At 42.4% G+C, this 18,441-nt stretch overlaps 2 protein-coding genes and 1 long non-coding RNA gene across 3 annotated transcripts; all 3 read right to left on the bottom strand.

Moving 5' to 3' along the window:
• Positions 1-735: 735 nt before the first annotated feature.
• On the bottom strand, positions 736-5,273 carry LOC110978634 (uncharacterized). Its single transcript, XM_022233767.2, has 8 exons — positions 4,821-5,273; positions 4,127-4,205; positions 3,709-3,901; positions 3,012-3,103; positions 2,544-2,634; positions 2,349-2,444; positions 2,068-2,253; positions 736-1,107 (listed from the first exon to the last, which is right to left on the bottom strand). The coding sequence occupies exons 1-8, from the start codon at positions 4,840-4,842 to the stop codon at positions 1,003-1,005; spliced, it is 864 nt and encodes a 287-aa protein (XP_022089459.2). The 5' UTR covers positions 4,843-5,273; the 3' UTR covers positions 736-1,002.
• Positions 5,274-6,539: 1,266 nt separating this feature from the next.
• LOC110978790 (somatostatin receptor type 4-like) lies at positions 6,540-12,508 on the bottom strand. The gene is made up of 2 exons (XM_022234072.2): positions 12,418-12,508; positions 6,540-9,458 (listed from the first exon to the last, which is right to left on the bottom strand). Exon 2 carries the CDS (start codon positions 9,086-9,088, stop codon positions 8,003-8,005), a length of 1,086 nt encoding a protein of 361 aa, XP_022089764.1. The 5' UTR covers positions 9,089-9,458; positions 12,418-12,508; the 3' UTR covers positions 6,540-8,002.
• A 1,717-nt stretch (positions 12,509-14,225) lies between these two features.
• Positions 14,226-16,948, bottom strand: LOC147796227 (uncharacterized). Its single transcript, XR_015428277.1, has 2 exons — positions 16,606-16,948; positions 14,226-15,968 (listed from the first exon to the last, which is right to left on the bottom strand). It is a non-coding gene; the product is annotated as an uncharacterized LOC147796227 (long non-coding RNA).
• Between the last annotated feature and the right edge of the window lie 1,493 nt (positions 16,949-18,441).

Genomic DNA, 18,441 nt, shown 5'->3' with positions numbered 1-18,441 from the left:
CAAAGTATCAAAGGTGAGCCACTAAAACCGGACTTTTTCAGCCTGACACCGTACACAGTCGTCGCACTCGGCCTGGCAGCTCCCATAAAGCTGATAAGGCGCCCTCATTTGATAGCCTTTTTAATAATTTCCCTCTAAAATATACGTAGGGAGCACAGTGCTAACCGAAACCACGCGCTCATAAAGTTTAGGATTGCGCGCCTGAATCGCCGTCTGTCGGACGTCATTCGGGACTTCAGGGAGGGTGTCAAACCCCCTCTACGACGTTCTTATCCAAAAAATGAGGCCACCAAGAACAATACTAAACCAAAATGGCAGATTATTTCTGCTCCCCTGCCTTTCCTTACGGCAAGAAAATTGTCTAAAATATTTCTGATTACTGTTCATGACAAAATCGTGGTGATGACGTCATGACGAGCGCGCATGTTGGTCTGGTGGTTTGTCATTTTCACACACAAAAGACTTTGCAATCTACAGTGTCAGAGCTACGTTTTATCTCGTCCTTAACACTGCAGTTTTATAAGTTTTGTAACATAATATTTACCCTTTAATTTCAAATTACTTAAAATTAGCTGCATCAATTCTTTCCTTAAAATGCTGACGAAAGATGAAACCGCATTCTAAACATGATGTTAATGGCGCAATTATCAGCATAATATGACTGGGTTATTTCTACATTTTATCCAAGGCAATTACTTTTCCAAGATTACTGTGACAAAGTACAAACTCTGACAATTATGAGAAAGCCCTCCACTTTTTATTTCTTTTGGAATGCATATTGGTTTTCGTGTTTGACTTTTTTCCCCTTCACTTTCGTTTACAACCCCCCTCCCCCCAAATGTGGGGGGGAGATGTTTTCGAAATTCATTTAAAAATGTATATACCTTTCTGAATTTTATGAAACGGTGAGGAAATAAATACTTGTAGAAGCCTGTGTAGGCACATTCGATGTTATGAGTTAAGGACCCACACCAAGATGCAGCCGCGCCCTCATTGGACTGATTATTTGTTTTCCAGTTTAATAGTCTTGTCCGTCCTGGGATCCATAAAAGCTTTGCCTGTGATGTCATCGATATGTCGGCTCTCCAGAATTGCCGAGTTGGGAACCTACCGACGAAAAAAAACACTTCAAACTGAAATTTCCTCTACATAAACTCGACTTTTTAAGTTGGTCTTATTACATGAGCTCGCCATAACGTCACCGTGACCTTTCTTTAATTAGCTCATATTCCATTGTCTCGTATCTATTTATGCAATACATTGTTGAGTTTTACATTGCAAGTTTGACCCTAGTCTCGGTTCCAAAACGTTACTATGTGTTCGCGCAGTAAATTTTGCCAGTCAACCGAGGGCGCTATGTGACGACCGATTGCGCAAGACAATGGGTGCATCCCACGAGATGTTTTACAATAAGACAGGCAATAATAAGGTGGCATCATAATAATATTTCTATAAACCCCGAATTTAGGACTGGTAGTTTCCAGTTTGGGGTATTTCTTTCGCAAAAATCCCCAAATTGCGGACCTATTTTGGATAGAGGCGGGCAGCTGCATTCAGAAATGAGCGCTTAGTTTTACTAGTATTTTAGAGGTATCTTCATTAAAAGATGAATAAAAAAAATTCGTGGCTAACCCCCATGAAATTGAAACGAAAAGTGATCTTCTGGCCATAATTTTGAGTTTCCAGTGAAAAAACGGAGGTCATCCTCTTTATGAGAGTCAACAGGTGGCGTTATTTCGGTCCGATTTTGCAATGTTTTCTATAGGCGCGTATTTGGTGTAGTGCAACCTTATCGCATGCGAATACGGACCTCGTCCGTCACATAGCGCCCTCTTTTGAGTGGCAAAATGTGTTGCGCTTAAGCGTTCATGAATATACACCAAAATAAGTTTGACCCATAAACCGGTCAACGTGACTTTGTGTGATCGTGACGTACACCTCATGTCTTCTAACAGTGAACTGCTGATAAACATTATACTGGCAACTTACAATCCTGTCTCTACTTTACCGGTGAGAGAGTGCGTCTATACAGTCAGAATGGATATCAGAATGATGAAAACAACGCACCTTGTGTAGCGGCGTATAGCAGGGATGGTGGTCCTCCTTGAAAGGATTGTTGCTGGCTCGATTGTACGAGATGATGAACACCCAGCGTCTTCTATCGCTGTCGTTACGGTCGCTCCGGTGCAGCACATTGGCATGGAAGAACAGCGCGTCGCCGGGGTTCAGCTCTACGTACACCAGCTCCAGCACCTTGTCAATGGAAGACAGCGTCACATGCATCATAATGTTCAGTGAATAACGCGAGTAGACTATGGAATCATCAAAATGATAGTCTCGAATCCTACCTTCTTCGCTTCTTCGACGCGTGCTACATCTGCTCCAGTCTGGCCCCCGACCATAAGATGCTCAATGCGACCCAGCTTATGTGAACCCCGAAGTACCTGAAACCAGTGGCAGAATATTGAGATAAATTATTCCAGTGTTAACATTTTCAGGTGACCTTTAAAAACACCCAACCCAAGAAATGGACATTCCCTTACCTGCAAGCACCCATTTTCCTTGTCTGTCTTGTCGATGGCGATAAAGACAGATCCCATGTCAGGGAAGAGACATCCGTTTTTGTACCAGTAGCTTAATATTAGAGTAAAAAGAAAGGATTACTTTATAAACTTCAAAATCCAATAAATAATGCTCAACAATTATCAGATACATCGTCAATAGGAATATGAGCTTCGAACAGAAATAACATGACAAAGTTTTGGTCATTAATCATCGTACAGTTTCAAATGCAACGCCAAAGAATCACGATGTTTGAAAGATTTTATTCTTTGAAACTGCACGAATTTAACAGTGAAGTTATACTGTAAAAAGTTCGATACACTAAAAGCCAATCATTGATGGGTGAGACCATTTTGGCGATAGGCCTGATTGTATACGGTTTAGACTATGTACGTACTGCACCGCCTAAAACGCTGTTACAGACTGAAAGAAAACATTTTGTGCTTTACCCATAATCCTGATGCCACACGTGTGAACCGCCTGTTCTTGCTTCCTTCATCATGAGTTTGGTGTGATAGTGGTACACCTCCCCTCCTAGAATCTAGCAAATATCACACAAGATACCAAAAACGACCTCAACCAGCCAGGCACCTACGCCTGTGATGGAGACTAAGTACCTTTTCCTCGTCTTCTGACCATGCATCTTAAACTTATGTCTGTAGACAATGCCAAGTGTGTTATCTCCAGTAGTGACCTTGTCACATTAATCGCAACACTAGCCAGCAACGAATGGCCGCCTTAGTGGTTGGGTGTGTGAAATCTTGGCATTTTCTCCATCTTATCTTTGTGGTTATGCTTCTTGATTCCGAAGTCCCTGAATGCTATGACCCAAAAGACGTTATGAGCCTCAAGCTTGACCAAGAGATGGCCCCTTTCTTTGCAACAGAGGCTCCTTTGGTTGGAACTGAACTTCGGTGGTTCATGCACGACTGTGGAATGTACGCGTTACGGTCGCATCGCTATCGACAAAATGCAGTCCCGACAAGCGCAGCTCTTTTCAACCGATGAGGTGGTGTTTCTGCTCAAGGTGGATAATGGAATTTAAACAAGATTCGGAGTCCCTCCATTTGTTTTGAGTGAGTCATAACTGGGGATGAATGCGAGGTTTGAAGAGTGACAAAAACTGCCTTCACAGATTCAGCCAACCTTTTCCATGGTGCCTGCCACCTTCTCGCATCTCGCCAGCATCCCTGTCACATCGGAGCCCGGATGGTTCCACAAGCTCAACTTACTGCACCGGCCCTCCCCGTCTGACAGATCGAAAGCGTGGGCCCGTATGCCCCCGTCCCGGTCGATGGCCGATCGCAAGGCGTCCATTTCCTCAGCGCTTACTAAAGACCTACAAACCGAGGGGTGGAAGAAATCAGAAGATGCAAAATACAGAAGCTTTCTGGGGAAAGAGATCCTCGCATTTAGGATGTTCAAGATTTCTATCCGTCTGCGTTGATTTACACCACCAACAGGACAGAAATCCGGTCCCTCTACCTTATTAGAGGGCCCCCGCCCTCCGTCAATTAGAATTGACAGAGGGCGGGGATGAGAATCGACGAGGGGGCGTATTTACCTGACAATAAGGTATCCCTCCTGCCCAAACGCTTTCTGCATCTCTTCGGTCACTTCGAAATCTCCCGTGAAAGTAAAATCTGTCGTGGTTGGGAGAACAAAAACATCATACTGTCACTTGAAGGGCTTGTTTTGTTCATATTGTTCCTGCTGGATAATAACCTTTTACCTGGATAAAAACCGTAACAGTTCGTTCATTATGATAACAATAATTGTAATCAATTCTACGGCTTGTTAATAGGCCTATAGCTGGCTGGCCTTCCTAGCACACAGAGAAGACCTGAAAAATATCGCGCGCATACGTCACGCATGAATTCCGCAATATGACACAAGTACACGCTTATTAGGTCGTACATGTAACCAACAACCTTTGTCTCCTCTTCAATGGTTAACTGAATTTCTCCTCTGTGCCTCTGGCACTGCTCCTGTCGTGCTATAAGAGTCTTTTGGTTATAAGCATGATACAAGATAGTCGTGTATGGATGTGTAATCGTGCGCATGTGTATGCCAACATTCCCCATACTTGACTGTACATTTTAGTTAAACAGTAGACCGCATGTACTGGGTAAGTACATTCGGCCATTATGTTTACTCTGCTGCTATATTGGGACCTATGCACAGCCACATTGTAGAACGATCGCCTAGCACCTAGACAGATGGGCAGCTGTGAAAATGGGCTACACATTGTATCCTACCTGTCCTGCCAATGGGCGCCATTATTGCTGTATAGCCCGTCAAACTTCAAAGAGTCCGGACAAGGCGTGGCTTGTTTAACATCTCCACCTGTAGTCCGAGGCAATGTACATGTACTATACATGTGTATTTACTGTGTAACCTGTATGTGTGTGTGACAGTAACGTCGTGCACTTTGGCAAGCGTAATTCGATCTCCATTATCTCACTGACCTTCGTCACAACCGAACATTATAGGGCCTACATAGGCCCTGATGTGTCTCCGGTTTTGTTTTTGAATAACACGCTGAGGAAAGTTGACTTGAATGAAGGCTATATCGCGGCTTAAGAAATTTTTTTAAAGGAAGTTCGACATTTTCAATGGGGAAGCTTTCAAGAGGCATGAAGGCTAGTCTCCTCTCAAGACTGGAATTAATGAAATCATATCCATAGGAAGGTAAAAGATGTATCCCCACACAGTTGCGTATTAGAAACACACACGCCCCCTGTGCGCTTACACATTTCGTTGACCTTAGTCAAAATTGGACTTTGCCACATGAACGTGACAACGTGATTGTCATCATATTCTGTGGGACGCACTTGTGACCAAATGGGCTCTGCTAATTGAAATACGTGATGTAATTACAATACATGTATGGCTCAGACATACCCATCAATACGATTCAAGCAAGGAGATGACAGAAGTGTAATTTAAAACTGACATCTCAGAAACATTAACATCGAACTCTATCAATTAATTCTATTGCATTTTTTTAGATTTTTATTCTTTCAACACGAGACTTACGTGCATTGGCCACTGAAAATGAGACAAGGGTTTTTTGTTTGAAAGTAGCAAATGTTAAAAATAGATCTAATGGTCTTCCCCCTTGATGGTTGTTTTTAATTGCCACTTGATGACAAAAGTTAAAGTCAAAATAAATATATCTCCTACCCAACAACAGACTGCAATAAAGGGAACCATCGTATATTTGAATTTGCTTTGTCATCAACACCTGTGGTATCTTGGTGGGAAAATGGCATTTGGTGTTGACGTCTTGTTGGATTGGAAGTGACCAAATAATGAAAGGCGATGATGAAAGTCTCGCTGCTGTGAAACAGTCTTTCGTACCTGATGCAGGTTCCTAAAAACGTACTGACCATCCCTGCAGTGGTCAGAGTCTGCGATACTTCGGTACGGGTGATTCACAATAGCGCGCCTCCAAGAGTTTCCAAACACGGTTTGGGTCGACAGAGTTCGCGCATTGTAATTGGCCAACGCGTTGTAAACTCTTGGAGGCGCGCTATTGTGAAACACCCGTATTCATCTCTGCGTCGCATATAGCACGCATGTTCTGGGATTTGTGGATAACGTCATTAACACAATATTTTCCATAAATACTGTAAGAAAGCTGAATCACATTTCGATTTCACACATTTGTTTTCCTATAATTAGCTCAAAAGAACAAAATGTTTAAAGTAGCGCCATTTTACTATTTTCACTTTCATAGCGCTGCCCCAGATCTTTTTTGCTTTCCCATCTCGGCGCTTATTAATTCCATGAGCTTAATTGTCGAAGCAAAAGATGGACTGACTTTTTCTTGGCTTCATTCCGAATCATTGGAAACAGAATTTGGAATGACGTGATCAGAAGACAAATACTCAAAGCAACTGGAATTACGTTGTACAGTCCTGATCCTCGTGTGGATTTCATATTGCATAATTTAAACTTATGAAGGCTGCTCGTTGGTTTTAAAGCATCAATAATTTATTGCCATCCTCATTTTGGAGGGGGAAGCAAATTCATTCTTTTACACATTACTGACGAGCCAAGCATTTTTCTCTTTACCATTTAAGACTAAAAAACTAACTTGGGATAACGGACAATATTTATCTGCAAAATCACACTCTTTCCCTCGTATTTTTATGGTACCCCCTTCGACGCAATAAAAATGGTTTCCGCTCAATAGCCATACATCCAGATTACAAGAGCATCGTTCTTTACAACAGTGCTTTGTTCGCAATGCTCGTGTTCTACATTCAAATTCCAAGGAAGTCAATTCCAAGATGCAGGTAAACTTGCAGCTTAATAATCTACACCAATGTGTAAAACATATTTGATTGGTCAGTAATCATGTCACTTGTTTTTAAAAACTGTATCCTATCATGGCTACGTCTTTTTTCTCTGGCACTAATGTCCCAGAGATGACTTCTCAGATGCCCTGATGACTCGACCTGCTGCAGTCACGTGATCGATAGTTGATTAGGCAGCCTCTATCCTCAACATGCACTAAACGAGCTCCAGCCAGCCATTTCAAGCACTCATTATTCCAAAAACGATTTTTTTTTAAAGCAGTGATGCCAAGTACAAAGTAAGGGGTAAATCACAATGCTTGACATGGATAAAAATCCACAAGCCACCGGAGTTGTGAAGTTTTTATCTGAAAATTCACAGCGAAGAAAAACTAAGTTGAAATCTGCCAGTACCTATATCATCTTCTCACTTTTTTTTGATATATAACAACAAGCAGATTATCTCTTTCCCGATTAATAGCCTTGGATTAGTAATGTGTGCACGCGGCATGCCTGTGTGGTGCGAAGTGACGCAACGGCATGACGCAAGGGAGACACTTGTATTGTCGCTCTTGCCGGCACGTAGCGTTTTGAAGAGGCGAAGCGTTGTTTCGCCAGGAGACCTTGTCAGCAGACGAAGGGATTCCCAGGTTTCCAGTCTCTTCGTCGTGACGATAAATTGATATAATGGGGCTTCTTGAGTTCAGTCTGAACGAATTCTAGTCAGCTGTCTTTTAACAGTCTTCCAGAGTAAGTTTGGATTTGGATCCAAGTTGCCAAGAAAGGTCAACTTTTCAACGGAAGGCTCGTGTGACATGTTCATAATCATAGTATTGAAAATAATGTCGTAAAATGTACTGTTCTGAAACCGTTATATGAATTATTAACTCTTTCATCAAATATATGAGATATTGAAATAAAACTATACGAATACTTAACATTTGATCTTTAAAGATACAGCAAATTAGACTACAATGTTCGATTTGTTATTGTACAGCTGAGATCAGTAGAAACGGTTATACCGTCCCAAATAACCAATGTGAGAAGGTAGTCAGCTTTCTCTTTTGAGAAGACACCTCACTTCCAATTTCATACAACCATGAAGCTGTAATTATCCACTTTTTGGTAAGATTTGGTTATGTTTCTGGATCCTTCTGTGACGGTACTGTGTTCTCAGTGCCGTTTACGGTCGTGACTTCGATTCTCGCAGGCACGACATTGTTCCTGCGCCGGTTACAACAGACCATCATGATGACCGCCTTGCGGAACTTGTCATACTTGAAGCCGTAGAGGAATGGGTTGATGCTGGAATTCAGGGCCCCCAGAATGACCACAATTTGTTGCTGGATTACAGGCTGCGGCTCCGTGTTCACCAGATTGGCCACGGTGGTGATGTAGATGGCGCGACAGGGGAATATCAGGAGGGCGAACGCCACCGTGACGAGGATGAGTGTGTGCACGACGCGCTGGTGGGCGCGATGGAGCTCCTGGGGAGGGCCGTTGATTCCTTGGTGCTCTAAGCTCCGGGCGTTACGCTTCAAGCTTCTCATGATGCCGGTGTACATGACTATCATCGCCAGGACGGGGACCAGTACGGACAGGATGGAACTCACGACGGGAATCAGGACGATCCAGGGCTCCTCCTTGGCTGTCGAGGCCCAGCAGTTGTTGTTGAGGTACTTGATGATGAACCAGAGGCCAGCGGGGAGTTCCAAGAGGAAGGGAACGATCCAGGCGAGCAGGAGGAGGACGACTAGTCTCCGTGAGCGGAAGAACTCCGGATGTCGCAAGGGATGGACGATGCCCACGAACCGCTCTACCGTCAGCAGGAGCAGACACATCGGGGAGCTGTCCTCCAAGCCCCGCTGAAAGATGGAGTAGATCTGCACCTCCACGTAGCTGTCGATGGTCTTGTTCGTGAAGCACGAGGGAAGCTCGTCCGGGGCATACTTCCCCCAAAGCAGCCACGGGTTTAGGATGCTGCAAAGGGAGACCAAGGCGTCGGCGATGGCCAAGTTGAGGATGAGGTAATTGGTGAGGTAGTGGAGGCCTTTTGTCCGCAAGATTGTCAGAACAACCAAAATATTTCCGATCAAACCAACCGCACCGATGGATACCTCGAGACCGATGAGTGCATCATTCGGGTAAGCCTTAGGCACCTGTATCGTCCCGTTTATAATCAGTTCGATAAATTCAGATTGACCGGTCTTTGAATTCTCCATATCTTTAGAAAGAAATGTTCAGGCCTTCCTGAGTGCTTTTTTTATTCTACAGGCTTTAAATTTCCAGTTTGGCAACAGAGGTGTCACGTGATGTGAACTAGACGAGGCTCATTCAAACTCCTTCCAAGAATCGAATTCGAATCGATTCTTGCACTTTGCACTCAGTTCCATGGATCGAATCAACAATCATACCTCCAATCGTGGGACTTTCTAAAACAGGAATCACCATAAAATCCTGTCTCCTCTGAAGACCACGCCACTGCGTTCCTCGAGGCATCGATATGCGTCGTGTAAGCTCGGCGCACAGTGTCGATCAGAGCCCAATTCATCGGTCAGCGTCTCCGTTGGGTATACACAATCCAACTCGTAGCTGGTGAACAAACAGAGAGAAAAGTGTTCAAAACGAACTTTCGATCGCTATCTGATGAGGTGACCGTGTTTCAAATCCCCCGTGTACACGATTCCGACAAGGAGACCTGGTGGCTTTCTGACCAATTCTTTTGCTGCTGCCTCTGAGATCTTGGTCATTATCAGTGTTTGATCGCAGACATCTACTGACAGTCGCAAACAACGACGGAAAATGGTCGGCGAGATTCAATTTAATACACGTTGTTAGTTTGCTTTACGGCCTACCAAACCCCACGTGCATGATCAGCGAATTTAGATATTCTGAGCTAAGAGTACATATTACCAAATCCTCCAACTAATCTATGCTGTGATAAGGCAATACCACTCACTTTTCCCTGTTTCACATTTTGAATCTCATAATCGAGGTAAATCAACACGAACCTGATATTACTTAGAATAGTTGACAAAGGGGTAGCGTTTTTCTTATCCCTCAAACCCGACGTAGCAGACTATTATCTGGCAAATCAACTCATCGGTCAAAACGTTTCAAACTTAAAGTGGAGCTGCCATGAATTTTTATTCATGGCAATTTTTCTGAAACTGTACACTCTTTTCTTCAATGCATGCAAACTCGTTTACACTCCCATTTGTTTAAATGCATTGAAAAGAGCACTTTCTAAACACTTAAATTATCCATGCTTTCCTGGACGACGGAGGGCGCTGTTCCTTTGAAGTCATCTGGGGAAGACATAATTCAGTGCATATGATTATTTTTCTTTTCGATTTGTGAACCCAGAATTTACTTACTGAAAGAAATTCTAAGAAAGGGATTGATGCTTATTATCTTTCACACAAACAGCAATGAATCAGCAAAGAAGAGAAAAACTTGTTCATCAAAATCCACAAAATTGCAACATTCTTTGGTGTACAATGTTGCAACATTGGGGCTCTCTCCCCGGAACGACATCACAGCTCTGCTCATGAATATGGAAATGTCATAAGCATGAAAACCAAAAAGGCAGTAAAACACCCTTCAAAATAGTGAACGAAATGTTCAAAATAAGTCTCATTGAGACATAAAGGTGCCTCTGGAAGATCTTTATTAAAACAAACTGATTGCAGCTACCCTTTAAAACAGCAAAGGAGGGGATTTTACGCCTGCTAATGGACTTAACTAATAGAGTTGTTAATCCTGGTCCAGACAGTGCGGTTTGCGTCATAAACGTGTATCCATACGTACATGGTAAACTGTCGATAACTAATTGAGCTGAAAGCTTGGGAGACATAGGTCCACTGTCCTTGGGAACCGCGGCATCTCTGCGCGGACTCATGTTAAGGCTAAAGTCGACTTGTAAAATGTAACAAAAGAACCTTTTAACCGAGACTTTGGTTAAATGTTTCACAGATGGTAAATAAACGGAAGCTATTCCGTTTATTTTCCGGGTGATACAGCGTCCAAGGAGGTTTTTTGTCAAGGACAACAGGAAGACCAAAAATTAAAGTGGTTTTGCTCTCTCTGAAAAAAGCGGGCCTGCAGTAAAAGTCAGCACAGATGCCGTAAATGATAACAAATGTGATGCATTTTTGCAGGGAAAGATTGTAAAGAGAAGATTGAAACTGGGCCGTCACTGAACACACTAAGTAGATCAAAATCAGAAGGCGAACTGAGGCGAAACGCTCTACCAGGAAACCAGGGTGCTACCAGGGTGCAGTGCATGGTATCTTCCTCGCATTCCACCTCCGTTTAATACCCAGGTCCGAATCTCTCCCGGGTCAACAAGTGGATTGCCCAGACCAGAACCTGCGCGTTAACTTTGCCCGTAATTTTATCAGGGAGGTCATCCAACCATGCGCAGTTCTCAAACCGTTTTGGGAAGGGGGGTGCTAGACCCTTCGCACGTGACGCCGCCTTTCGCTACAGCTCTTTAATTTTTGCAAGTGGAGAGGGGCTAGACGAAAGTTTGATCATGGCTAAAGCCCCCTAGACCCCCCCGCCGGAATCGCGCCCGTATCCAATCTCTTTAACCTAAACACCCTCGTGGCATGGCTTAGAAACGTGAAGACCATTCTTCTTTATAATTAAATTGCAGTTAGTAACACAGACCGAGAACAATTACCAGAGAAATGTTTGAATGATCGGCTAGAAAATAAATGAAGAACTCTCTCCACTACACAGCCCTGCAGGTGTGTGTGCACATAATGGGAAATTGGTTTCTTTATTAAAAATGTCAATAGTAATAAATACTAACTTTACCAACTGGTTGCGAATCCATGGAAAATAATCCACGGAAAAGCGAGGTATGATATCACTAATTAAAATTGTGGTATAATAAAAAAAACTGTTTTTCAGTTTTATTTCACCTTTCTCTTCCTTGAACTGATGTAAATATACATTGTCAAATTAAGACAACTTGCAGCTCAAGTTGTGATTAAATTATATTTGAATATCCACGAGTTTAGCTGTTCCCACCGAGGCACGCCCTATCGCGAAATAAGCATCAGACACATATCAGATAAATATGCAACTTTTTTTGCAAATAATCAGAAAGCATTTTATCAGCCCCTTCGGAAATCTGATTTAATGAGCCCTTAAATTTGAACTTATTGGAGAATTTCCGGGGTAGGACAACATACCTGACTACAGCATTCTTTTATAACTCGAACAACTCCCTTGTAAGTTAGTTACTTTCCTTGTTCTTTTACTCCTAGCTTACAGATTCAGTAAAATAGTCCAAAGTTACCTCTGCAGCCTGGATAACTGTCCTTTCTCACCTTTGCGCTATGTTTGATCATTTTGAGAAAGACGCAGCAATAAAAAAAATAATTGTAGCTATTTTTGGCAGTTGAAATGGGGCCTATTCTTTAGTGTCCTAAAGGGAGAGGTGTCCTAAAAGTTCGGAACATATCCCCCACCGACCAGAATTAATCAACATTTCATTCGTAATACTAAAATAATTAGTAGAAAGAGAACAAATACTCACGTTTGCTCTGAGGAACGCTCGAGAGTATTTCCGCGAGACGGAGCTGCTGAATTGTAACGACTCCTGCGCAAACCAGTTCCTTTTTTATACCAGCAACGCCCAGTCAGCGGGGATACAGACGCATGCGCATTGTGCTCCGACCGTCTCAGGGAGAAATTTGACCATCCTGCCCAATTATTTCCTCGCCATTGAATTCAAAGTTCACGTATGTATTTGTCATTAGCTTTTTCACACGGATGCCAAGTTCTGAAAAGATCAGATAAGGACAGCCCCTCCCCTGGATTTGGAAGTCTGTTCCTTTGTGGGTTACACGAGATTCGATGATACATTTTGACAGGATGGCATCTCCCAAAGCCCTATTTTATAACTACATTTTGCTTTCCCTTTGTTCATCCGGGCGGTCCTTGCTTCCGCAGTTCAACTGTACGTTCTGCAAGTCACCCTATTTACCATTTGAAATGTTATCAGGCGTGGGGAGCCAGTCCACCGCTAGAAAGCGTGAATAAGACACGTACATGTCATCTGTCGTTGCCAGGCACACCATGCATTTTGTTTAAAATCGGCAAGGGGCCCGTCCAACAAACAAGGCATTAGGCGATGTGGAATGAAATTCCGCAAAACCTTAAGAAATAACCTCATTTGACTTAAGTAATGAAACCCCAAAACTAGTAGCCGGTGGTGGCATTGTTTTGTTGTCAGGTCAGTCCAGGGCAGAGAATTTGGTCTTCCGCTATGTTTTGCTTGGATTTTTTGCGTTTATTTTTAGTCTCAGTTTGCATCTCGATGGGGATCGTCATTGGGGAATAACAGAGAGATTGCATTTGGAAATCACGGACTGCCAGGAAGATGGTGCAGAAGGCAGAAGGCCTATGTTCATTCTATTTGAGGTGCCTTTGCACTATATCCGCCTTAAGCAGAAGCACCCCCTCATCGGTCGAAAAGAGCCATGTTGGTCGGGAGTATGTTCATTATTTTTGTTGGTAGCAACTCACCCGAAACCCGTGCATTTCATAGTCCTTTGGGAATCAGCGAAGTGCAGTTCTGACCAAAGGAGCCGCCGTTGCGAAGAAAATTGCGCCCTCTATTGGTCCAGCTGGGAGCCCATAGGTCATTTTCAAATACCCAACTTCGGCTCCGTCTCAGGCTTCAACTGGTTTTTTTTTACCAGCTGGCTTTGAAGCTGTAAGCGCAGTAATTAGTCTAATAGTGCCACAGAACATCAAATAAGATGCAAGAAAGCCAAACATTACAGTAATCCAATGTAGTTTAAAACACTTCGGGCCCACAATCGGGGATTGGTTTTGGGAACGAAGCCTGAGACGGAGACGAAGTTGAGTATTGGAAAACGGCCCAGGTTCCACAACAAACAATTGCTTCACCTTGCCAAAATACTATGGCATAAACGTCAGCTTGATTTATTCAAACCCTTTACTGTCTGACAGTTAATGAATCATATTATTAACAGCCTATTTCAAAACACTTCCTGTTTAGTAGATTGATTTGGTAATTGTAATCGGTTTATTTAATAATACTCTATCTTCAGTTCGAGGTCAGTGTTGAAATTAAATGAATTTGTCCAATCTGGCATTGGATTAAATTGTATTGAATAAAAGTGCTTTTACCTGTAACAGTTTAATTTGAAGAGTATTCGATGTGCCTCGGTTGGTATTCCTATTGTAAATGATAAATTACCTTTCTCTATCAGGCATGCTACTTTGGGGCAAAGCGGAAAGAGCTGGGAAACTGGAAAAAGTGAAAGTAATTGTTTTAAGACTCGAGAATCAAATGCCCGAGAATCAACACCCCTCTAATGACACAAAGCCTCACTCTGTTTATTTGTTTTTTTTCTTCTCCAAGGGTCCAAAGGTCTCAAACTCGGTGAGTAAATGTGAAGTGTTGGGAAAACAACAGGCCCCACCCGACAAATTAAACAGCAATGAAATTAGTGGATATTTGCGTTTGCAGGTACCGTGACAGTTTCGGAGCCTGGAAACCGAGTATTAAATAAAGGCGGTATTTGAACTCGTTCGAGGTTGAGTAATAAGGACACAAATACATGATTTCACAAAAAGGATGGATGGATTAAGTGCTAGTAACCAAATGTACTAGATTTCTTTGCATCTCATACGTAAAAAATATATCAATCAATCAATTCGTGAAATTTTAACTTTTTTATAAATGAATTCACCAAACAATAAAACAGCTAAATTTTGAGGAATATTTTACATTTAAATTTGTCAATTATAACAAACCAAATAAAAAGACGCTCTACATAATGAGAACTTTGGCCAGCTTCAACACTTACTTAAACATCTATACCTGCCTACAAGCTCGGCACGTACGTAGCCCGGATACGGAAGTTTCTCGGAGGATGCACAAAATGAATCAAATGACAAATGGTTGTTTAGTTGATAAGCGCAGTCGAGCCAACGGCAACGCAGAAATGCAATGTCTGAGGGATTCACAAAAGACGGGAAATTATGTGGTTCTATCAGTGCGACGACACGCATCAGACTGTTTGGACTCCTTGCTATTTTGCCTTGTACAAGGGATGCCTTCGGTGGCAGTCACGACGGAGGTCTAGCCTGCCAACTCCCGATCTGAAGTGAAACGCTGCTGCGTGTGGGAAAGGACTGTTCGGTAATTAGGCACAAAAATTGCCGGCGCTGGCCGAATCACGATTTGTATGCTGTCTAATTCGTCGCTGTAGTAAAATATTTTTGTGGCCCTTGGACTATAGTGTGGAAGGCATCCACATGACTGCTAGCTTGTTTGTGTATTTATCATCCGTGGCAGCGACCTTACTCATAGAGAAGCCATTTTTAACTGTGTTCCCTGAATCTATCGTAGTTTACTGAAGTGGCGCCAGACTATTTGGGGTACCAAGACGCATTGTCGGTTTTTTTTTAATTGGATTGGTCCCCGTCCCTACTATAGGAACCACTAGCCAGCTGGCTTTTGTGGTCCGTGGTTGGCTTAGCTCTGTGTAGGCACAGTCGCCTTTTCTATTTATAGAAATGATGTTTACAAACAACCTTTCGTGCGTGTGACAGCCGAGCACATGGCTCTCGGAAAAACTTTAGAACTTTTTTCCCCTGTAATTATGGAAGTGGTTACCCCTAAAAAGCAGATAAATACGTCTGAAAATTGTGTTGCGCGCAAAATGACTAAGTATAGAGTGTTAATCCATTCAAGAAAGCCTTTCAAATTTTTGTCGCGTGACAGTGTTGCATTGCAGGAAAGTTGGCTAATTTCCTCATTTACATAAAACCCGCAGGATTCCTCCAAAATCATTACCTGCTACCAGTCCCTATGGGTTCGGAGGACGCCTGCAAGACGTCTGAAGACCAAGTACGGGACAGTAGCCAGTCTATTTTTATGTGACTTAAAAGAATTGGTTCTAAATAATTCCTTATGTATCAAGTGACCAGTAAGGTGTGATTAACCTTTGTTTTTTCCTGTCATCCTCACTGATCAGGTTCTGAAAATGGACTGTTAACCTCACTTTCGATTCAAGATGGCCGACACATGAATCCGGTGTAGTCACTTATCTGCGCAGGTAAGGATGGGACAGAGCAAAAAAAGGCGGAATTTAAAGTGTAGCTGCAATGAATTTTTCTTCGACACAATTTTTCTGCATCTTTATGCTTTTCATCATATCCATTAAAACTCTTCCACACTCCTATTTGGTTAAATGCACTGAAAAGTGCACACTTTTAAACGATCAAAATTGTCCATTTTTTCCCGGGCAATGAGGGCGCTGTTGCTTTGAAGTCATCTGGGGAAGACACGGCTCAATGCATAGGCAGCTGTGTTCAACTTGTGAACCCAGAATTTACGAATAACTGATAACATTTCTGAGAGAGGTATTGATGGTTTCTTATTGCTATGCACATAAACAACAGCGAATCAGCTGAGCAAAGAAGAGAAAACTTAGTCCAGGAAAATCTACAAACATGCAGGACTTTTTTGTGTGCAAGCCAGTGTAACATTGAGGCTTCTTAATTCCTGATACATGTATGACATTACAGTTTTGCTCATGAATACGGTAACAATCATTAGCATAAAAAGCAAAAAACGCATTAAAATACCCCGTCAAAAAGTGAAACCAAAGTTTAAAAATGAGGTTTACTGAGGCACATGGGTGCATTTTACAGGTTTGTAGTCAAAAACATTGATTGCAGCTACCTTTAAGGTTCTGTCCGATGTTTGTTACAGCCGGCGGTGAAGCACACGCTTAAAGGGGTCATGTGGGCCAAGCGCTTTTCTTGGGTAGTCAAAGCCAACTTACTGAATAGAAAAAAAGAAGTGAATACATTTCAGATTCTGTAAACACAATTAAAATGGTCTAGGAATTCTCAATGGTAGCAATTTGAATTTAAATGTAATACGTAAACTTCAATTTTGTAACAGGTAAATTGTCAAACAAGCCACGCTCTGTACACACATGTATTTCACAGGATTAATTAAGATATCTAAAAATATGACGACTTTACCTGGCCCATATTTCTCAAGATTAGTCCATCTTTGAGCCAAGCATTAATTGGCTTTTGGCTGTCTTTCCCCTGTAATTTGACACAACAATTTAACATTTTGAAAAAGTGTTCTCACAGAATAGGACGTTCTCGGACATGGTGTGGTGTAACTTGCACTTTTTCGTTTAACACGAGGGTGCTCGCGTGCAGCATGCAGTGAATAATTAATGACTAAAGTGAGCTTGAGCATTTTGTACTCAGTGGCAACTGTACGTGTGATCATACTCCACTCCCATTTCATTGCGAGACTGGAATCTCCCTATTTATTTATCAGTATAAATCAAACTATATTTTTAGTACAGGATTTATAGTATCGATAATTGCTTGTATTATAAGTTTCAAGCGCGGATTTGGTGAGATGGACCTCCGGTTCAATACTTCAGGGGAAAATTAAATTTCCTTCCTTGAATTAACCTCATTCAATATTTTCAATTTCGATGTTTTGCTTAAACACGTATATGTACACGTATTAAATCTCCCTGTAATTGTTGACTTCGGTACAATACCCACCCCCTTGGAATAGCCCGGATTCACCTATAGCATGTTGCTTTTTGTCCACGAAATCGCTAATGATCAAAGGTCTAGTCTGTCTCTTGACTATAACAGATGGGTTTATACTTTATTGTACAGAGGAAGGGGCGGAGTATTTTTCATTTGAAAGATGGGAACGCCCACGTCCGGACTTTACCTCGGCGGATCAGTCACACTCGCAGACTTGATAAATCTGATCAAATTGGAAGCCAGTTTGCTGTGAGATCGTGGTGATCCTTCAGGACAATGTGCCATGTATATCACAGAATGGTTGTTCAGAGAATTAATGTTAACACATCTGACTGACGACAGGGCACTTGGGCGAGTTCGATAATGCAGGTTGTCAGGCAATCATGTACGTGTACTGGTACCTCAGCATTGTTTAATGCCGACCTCATATGAGGCCCTGTAGGAATATTTAGGTATTTTATTAGATATCGCATTGAAAGCTTTGCTTTTACAGGGCCCATAACAATGCTTGGTATACTTGGTAACGTTCATTCCGAGCACCGTTCTATTCATGACAAATATTTGGCATCCCTTTCTTTTCTTTTGGGGGGTGGAGGTAATCTTATTGATAAACGCACTTTTTCAACTGTGGAAGTTTTCCACGCTGTTCCTGGCAAATGAGGGCGCTGTCGCTGTGATGTCATTTCAGGAGGACATTGTTCATTAATTTGGGGAGTATGTAACGGGCAACTGATAACACAGCACAAAACATTTTCTTTAATAAAAAAAACCAGCGGGCGCACGTCACAACCACACTTGAGCACCCTGGCTGCAGGGCAGAAGGCGTGGTAAATTGAATGCACAGGCTGCCACGCTTGAACTGTTGACTTTCTGTTGACGGATCAGTCCTCCGTGGTTTGTTTCGCGGTGAATTAAGAGGCACTTACACATTGTCTAATGGATAATGGAGCATTTCAGGACGTCATTGATCAATAGTGATGCATTTATG

Source organism: Acanthaster planci, linkage group LG18 (genome assembly GCF_054643075.1).
Source record: "Acanthaster planci isolate LZ-2023a linkage group LG18, COTS_SCS, whole genome shotgun sequence".
Lineage (NCBI taxonomy): Eukaryota > Metazoa > Echinodermata > Asteroidea > Valvatida > Acanthasteridae > Acanthaster > Acanthaster planci.
The sequence above is the reverse complement of the archived record's forward strand: the minus strand, read 5'-3'. Positions and strand labels throughout refer to the sequence as shown.